Source organism: Cicer arietinum, chromosome 2 (assembly GCF_000331145.2).
Source record: "Cicer arietinum cultivar CDC Frontier isolate Library 1 chromosome 2, Cicar.CDCFrontier_v2.0, whole genome shotgun sequence".
Lineage (NCBI taxonomy): Eukaryota > Viridiplantae > Streptophyta > Magnoliopsida > Fabales > Fabaceae > Cicer > Cicer arietinum.
Window position 1 is genome coordinate 876,436 of NC_021161.2, and position 7,026 is coordinate 883,461.

Here is a 7,026-nt window from a genome sequence, read left to right on the forward strand (position 1 = left end):
GCAACCCCCTCCCCCTCCTTCATTTTTTGTTTTCCTTCCTTCTTTTCTTCCCTTCTCCTTCTTCTCACTCTATTACTCAAACCCTCAATCCTTAAAGGAGGTTTAACATCCCCACAAACTTAATTTCTCAAACTCCTACAAATTCTTTTGGTTGAGATTTTTGGGTTAGGGTTTGTGTTCTAAGGAAGGAAAAAGGGTACCCATCTCTTGAAAGTGGTTTATTGAGACTCATTGAGGTAAATGCACAACTCTAATCCTAGTATGAATTCATAGAAAAATGTAGTTTTGAGTAAAAATCTTATTTCGTGTTTAGAGTATATTTAAATGATGCTGATAGTTTTCTAGAGGTAGTTAAACTTTAGAATAAATTTCTCTAAAGTTTTGGAAATATTTTTATACTCAGATTTGTCAACTGAGACCTTGCCGGCTACTCTGAGAGTTGTTGGAGAGCCAACTTAGACGATTCTCCATAACAGTGAGTTGACGACGATCATCGTCATATATTTTTATACTGTTATTATTATTATTTTACTTGTTATCTATATTAAAGTATTTATTGAAAAATTTGGGAAACACAACCTTTGAATTTTATCTCGATTTCATCAATTATTTAATTTAACGGTCGTTGTTATATAATATGTTATTACTTTGATTTACGTATGAGCTACAATATTTAAATCTTGAATTGTTATGCGATTGAATATGTTTTTTTTTCATGAATTACGAATGATTTTAAATATGTATTTTGAGAAATCGTTGTTATAATTATTAAATCGTTAACTGCGTTAGGTGCACCTAGTTACCACGTGTTGATTAGGGAGAGTTAACCGTTAGATGGAGCCGCCCTTACGAGAGAGGTCATCCGTAGGAGGAGAGGGCTATCAACGAGATGTAAGCTCCCTAATTGATACGTGCTGATGCGTTGCGGAATTGAGGGGAGAGGGCCATCCGTTAGATGGAGCCGCCCCTAAGGGAAAGGCCACCCTTAGGAGGAGAGGGCTATCAATGAGATAAAGCCGCCTCTTGGTTCTAAAAATTTGTATTGTTATTTGTTTGACTTTTATAATGATTTTAAGGTTGTTCATTTTGATTTCGTTTCGTTATTCACTGAATTTTTAATATTTTTGTCAAGCGATTAAACAGTTATTCGTGCCTTTTGTGTTTCCCTTCTAATTGATGGTGGTTGTTGTCTCCTCACTAAGTCTTTGTGACTTACCCCTTTATGTTGCTTATTTTTTCAGATTCGCAGGCAGTTGAGTAGAAATCTGTTATTTGATTCAAGTCTCCACATATTTCTTTTGGTAGGCCTCTTTGATTGAGGACCATTGTTGTAACGTCTGTTGAGTCTATGTAATTTGCAGCTATTTTGGAGTCTAGCAATTTTTTGAAAATTGTATTAAACGATTAGATTATGTTCTTTGAATTGAGACTGAATTGAGAATTTAACAGGGATTTTATAAATTTGGGAATGTTGAAGTTATAGAGGATACTCTGTCGAAATTTCGAGGAAAAGTATATATATATATTTTTGAAATGGTTATGGAACGATTTAGTGTTTAATTGTTAAGTTAGTTGGTAGGCTTGCCAGGCTAGGAGTATAGCTTGCGCGCCGGTCACGACATTTAAATTTCGGGTCGTGACAAAAGGTTTTTGACATTTGTAGCATTTCCAAACTTGAGCATTTCTCTGAATTGATGAATCTTAATGCTATCCAAGAAATACATATATTTGGTTAAGAACAAGTCATTGACATATGAAGTATTACAAGGGTTGCACTCTCTTAAGAAATTGTATATTAAGGACTGCCAAACTTTCAACCTATCAAACAGTTTTCAACACCTCACTAGTCTTGCGAAATTGAAGATTCAATGTTGCTCAGAAATAGAAGAATTGCATGATGCGTTAGAACATATGACTGCCCTTCAATCGTTAAAATTGTTAGATCTTCCAAACCTAGCATCCCTTCCTGACTGGTTGGGAAACTTAGGTTTGCTTCAGAAATTAATTATTTCTATGTGTCCGAAGTTGAGGTGTCTTCCGACAAGGATTCAATGCCTTGCTGCTCTTAAAAGATTGGAGATTTATGGTTGTGGTGAGTTAGAGATACGATGTAAAGAGAGCACAGGCGAGGATTGGCCAAAAATAGCTCACATTCAACGGATTATAGTAAAAGAACTTTAGAATGTTCTATGGAGGAGGATGGTATACTGCAGATTCAATTGAGATGCTTCACAAGTAAGTTCACTAGAATATTATATTATGTTTCTAGTCTTTGAGAGTTGATACATTTTCCTCACACGTGAAAAATAGTTCTCCCTCCCACTGTAATTTTAATTTTTGGTTTGGTATGTGTCACATATATTTGAGTAATTTTCATTTTATTAAGGTTTTATTGAATTTGGATTACATTGAAGTGTCATTCTGTTTCTTTTTTCCCCAGCCTTTGAAGGGTACAAATTTTTGGTTTCATTTTTCTTTTTGCATTTGTGTCATTTCTGTTCAACCCAAGAAAAAGGTAAAGTTTATGTTTATCATTCTTTGTTTCAAAGTTTTTGTAATTTTACTTTCTAACTTTGTAAGATGAATATTTAAAAGAGTATAGATTGTGGCATTGGCTGAGATTTAATTATGTTCTTTAAGAATGTGTAAGTTAATTCTTTTTTATTTATTTTAAACCTTTGATTTTATCAGATTATACATTTATTTGGTGTCTAAAAATCAATCATGAAAGCAAACAAAGGATTCTTGATTACAAATTTTACTAAGCCACAAAAAAAAATCATATTAACATCTATTCATCTTAAAAGCAACACTCAAATTCCTATACTGGTTCTTTTTTTAAAACTAAAAACAAAAACTGATTCTTCTATATTTATTATTGTGCCTATGCTAGGAAAATAACATGTCAAAGCCATGGAAGAATCTGTGTTCTTAGCCTTGTTTCAATCTTTGTGTTCTTAGCCTTGTTTCTCCGTCGGAATTGGTGATCTTCTCTTTCGTTAAGGCATTGGTAAGTAACAAAAACTTGCTATTGTTTTCGTCCATTTCGTATTTTCATTCACCTTCTTCTCTGTCAAGTCAAATACCCTTTTCTCTGAGTATATCCACTTTTTTTTTTTGTTACTTGTGCACTCTATTCATTCTACTTGGCTTTGCACGTTCTGATGGTATTCAAATTTGTTTATTTCAGATTTGAGAGATTTCGCTCTGCTGTACCGTAGAGGCATATGTTGATCTATACTTATTTCAGTAGTTGATTTTCTGCTGCATACTAGGATACACGTTTAACATGCTTCTGAAAATGTTACATTATTGATATTAATCACTGCAATTAACATTATTGTTAAACAAATCTTCTCACTTTTACTCTTTCCTCCTATTCTGTTACCTGTCAGCTTTGTTACAATTTTGATGTAAACTTTAAAGATAATTAATTCTTATAGGAAGTGGATTATCAATTTGGATCAGAAATTGACATTCATCAAACTGTTCAGAAGGTGTCTATTTAACTATGATCTGTTAAAAAAATTATACTAGTGAAAAGTTATGTTTGAAGAGTTATACCAAAAACCAATACTTGTGGTGAAAACAAAAATGAAGGATAAAAAAAAAGTGATAAGTATATTATTAGACACAGGTAAAGAGAAATCAAGGTGAAAAAATAAGTACAACAGTGAACACTTAATACATTTTAAACAAATCCCAAAAATAAAAACAGCATTCACATCATTGTGCTATTTTTGTGTACACAATATTTGGAAGATGACACTAGAATTGTCAACCTCTATCCTTCCTACATATAAAAATTTACAAAGCAGCACCCAATGAGAAACCCTTTCTGCTTTACACACCGTAGTCTACAAGGCAGGGATAACAGAGCGCGCAAAAATCTAGCAAGAGACCTCTTTCAAACATCACAAAAGGGTGTTGTACATTGTACTTCTAGCTGGCTAACCAAACTATTCCTGTATTTAGAGATTTCTTTGATGTGGTTCAAGCCAAGGAAATCCCAGGAAATCAAACACCTCCTTTTCTGTAGACAATTTCAAACTTGCATTACCTTTTGTGCCCTGCAAAATCAAGCGAATGAGGACTCAATCGTTCTAATCTATTTTCTAATAAAAAGTTAAAAAGGCCTCAACCCTGAGTAGCTAGAAACAACCTTGTATCATCAAGCCTAAATCCTTTAGATTCTGCTTGTAGCCTCAACCTGCACCCAAAAAGAGAAAAATCAACATAACTTCTTAACTATACATCACAAATAAATCAGTGACATATATATATACACACAATGTTCCATCAAATTGGTAATGAAAAGATGAGAATGCAACATTGGTAGGTTTTAGGAAAGATGTCCATCCGTTTCAGCCACAGTGACGATGGAAAGTTCAGTGCAAACTGCAAAGGGATGCAAACCTCCTATTTAATACATCATTTCCAGTCCAAGCTACAAGTCCGAAAGCATATATGTCTCCTGGGTAGACCTGCAAAAACACTAAAACCCATCATATGCAATCATAAGTCTAGATGTTAAAAGTTGGCTAGGAAACAAAGTATATTCAATGGTTAACAAAGTATATATGCAAAAACACTCAAATCCATCCTAAACCCTAAACCCTATGCAATACTAACGAACTATATCAGCAAGGGAGAATCGCATTTTACATTTTACCAAATATTCAATGTTTAAGTGCTAAGTATTTGACAAAAGGAGAGAAATTGGAAAAACAATACTGAAGTAAGAATAATCTCAGAAGTCAAAGTATCATTCAAAAGAGCATGCAAGTACAACAATATCTACAATGCTACAAAGAGATACCATCAGTCACACACCTAAAAATCAAATCCTCCCTCAGGAAATTTGTATCCTTTAAATGCTTTACATACTTGGGCAGAAATCCTTTTATTTCAAATCATATCATTGTGAAGAGGTATAAAGAGAAGTGAGGAAAGGGAGGAGAGAAAGTAGGAAGATACATACCCACCATGAGCCTCCGAACCAGGCTCACCAGCAATGCCTCCCTCGTATGTTTGACAGCTGCAAGAAACAGCATAGAATATAAAAGATGTATTACATAACAAATAGAACAGTGCATACAATAAATAATTTCATTTTTCTAGTTAATAAATGAACTATTTTACACAGCAAGAAACCCAGAGTTCTACAAAACCGTCATATAGCAGGAGTAATAAAAAAAAATGGACTTCGAAATAGATTTATGAGTTCGAAATGTCAAATTGATTTTGAAATCAAACATTATTAAATTTAAAAGGGTTGAACTTAAATTTAAATGAGTTGCATTAAGAAATTAAATTAATTTAAATAACTAAATTTGCAAGTTTGATGATACCCATAAACACATCATGATACCCATAAACACATTTAATGGTCTTGTGTGCTTATTAAGCCTTTATTAAAATCTATTTACATAAACAGATTAGATTTACGAAAATGGATCCTCTCCACCACAATGGCATAGCTAGAATAAAAATAAAAATTAATTGTATTTATGTAGTCAAAATTGCATATCGGATAGTGGGTGTAATTGGTAACCTTGTAATTAATATTCAACGATGTATAGTAGAATAATTATAGAGAAGGATAGGTCGCATTGGAGTGCGTGAAATGAAAGTGTAAGTATTTACAAGTACTATTTTGTCTTCCAAAAGTCAAATAACATTTGCACTTAAAATATATAACGGAATAAATTGAAGAAGAAAGTGAGAAGAACAATGAAGACAATTGAGATAGAAAACATGAAACCAGATGATGATGATACTAATATCAACTACAGAGGGTGGAAGGTCATGCCCTTCATCATAGGTAAGCATCTACATTCATTCATTCATTCTCTCTCTCTAATGATTGAAACTTTTCACTAGGAAATGAAACTTTTGAGAAATTGGGAGCAATTGGAACATTAGCAAACCTATTGGTCTATCTTACAACAGTATTCAACCTGAACAACATCACAGCTGCAAAAATCATCAACATATTCAGTGGCAGCACCAACTTTGCTACTTTGCTTGGTGCTTTCTTTTCTGATGCATTTTTTGGCCGCTACAACATATTAGCATTTTGCAGTATCACTTCCTTTCTGGTATTTATTTAATATATAAATAATAATTCATTTCATGCAGAGAATTAAATATCAATAAATTGTGCTAAATTTTCATGTCTGAATTTCATATTCAATTTTAATTATTGTTCCCTGCATCCAAACAGGGATTGGTTGCAATACAACTAACATCAGTATTCAAGAATTTGCATCCACCACACTGTGGAAAGGAAAGCCTCACATGCGAAGGTCCAACAACTGGCCAAATGGCTTTTCTAATATCAGGATTTGGTCTACTCTTAGTAGGTGCAGCAGGGATTAGACCGTGTAATTTAGCATTTGGGGTTGATCAGTTCAACCCCAAAACAGATTCAGGAAAGAAAGGAATCAATAGTTTCTTCAATTGGTATTTCTTTACATTCACTTTTGCACAGATGGTGTCTTTAACACTAATTGTATATAGTCAATCAAATGTGAGTTGGGCTATTGGTTTGGGAATTCCTGTTGCTTTGATGTTCATATCATGTGTTGTGTTTTTCATGGGAGCTAAATTGTATGTTAAAGTTAAACCAAGTGGTAGTCCTGTCACTAGTATTGTTCAAGTCATAGTTGTTGCTGTCAAGAAAAGAAGACTTAAACTACCTTCGGAGCATCCAATGCTTTCACTCTTTGATTATGTTCCACCCAAAAGTATTAATTCAAAGCTTCTTTATACATATCAATTCAGGTAAACTACTTCAATCTAATTTTAGTTTAGTCCTTGAAATTGTAGCTATTAGAATTATTTAATTTGGTCTCTTAAATAATCTCTGAAGTTAAAATATTTCAATCACGTTAGTCCTTTTGAGATGATTGTAGTGACTAAACTGTTAGTTCTTTGGAGACGATTATAGTGACTAAACTGTTTTGATAGGGTATTGGACAAAGCTGCAATGATGACTCAAGAAGACAAAATAAACCCAGATGG

General features: G+C 33.3%; 1 protein-coding gene, 1 long non-coding RNA gene and 2 pseudogenes across 11 annotated transcripts in view; 3 read left to right on the forward strand and 1 right to left on the reverse strand.

The window, feature by feature from the left end:
• The first annotated feature begins 11 nt into the window (after nucleotides 1-11).
• Nucleotides 12-1,426, forward strand: LOC140919295 (uncharacterized). The gene is made up of 3 exons (XR_012161993.1): nucleotides 12-236; nucleotides 404-475; nucleotides 1,242-1,426. It is a non-coding gene; the product is annotated as an uncharacterized lncRNA (long non-coding RNA).
• Nucleotides 1,427-1,533: 107 nt separating this feature from the next.
• LOC140919307 (uncharacterized) lies at nucleotides 1,534-3,479 on the forward strand (annotated as a pseudogene).
• Nucleotides 3,480-3,642: 163 nt separating this feature from the next.
• Nucleotides 3,643-7,026, reverse strand: part of LOC113785452 (DNA polymerase lambda-like) — a 3,593-nt gene continuing 209 nt past the window's right edge. Inside the window, exons 1-4 of one of the 10 annotated variants that reach the window (XR_012161981.1) lie at nucleotides 5,143-5,211; nucleotides 4,982-5,038; nucleotides 4,332-4,484; nucleotides 3,643-4,210 (exon numbers count right to left, since the gene is read on the reverse strand). Coding sequence is in view for 2 of the 10 variants with exons in the window: in XM_073365107.1 (XP_073221208.1) it covers nucleotides 4,046-4,070; nucleotides 4,163-4,210; nucleotides 4,417-4,495; nucleotides 4,982-5,096 (267 nt within the window). In the remaining 8 variants the exon portion in view is untranslated. The other 9 variants (XR_012161984.1, XR_003471516.2, XR_012161983.1 and 6 more) reach the window with 9 other exon arrangements.
• LOC101504425 (protein NRT1/ PTR FAMILY 2.9-like) overlaps nucleotides 5,565-7,026 on the forward strand; it is a 2,352-nt pseudogene continuing 890 nt past the window's right edge.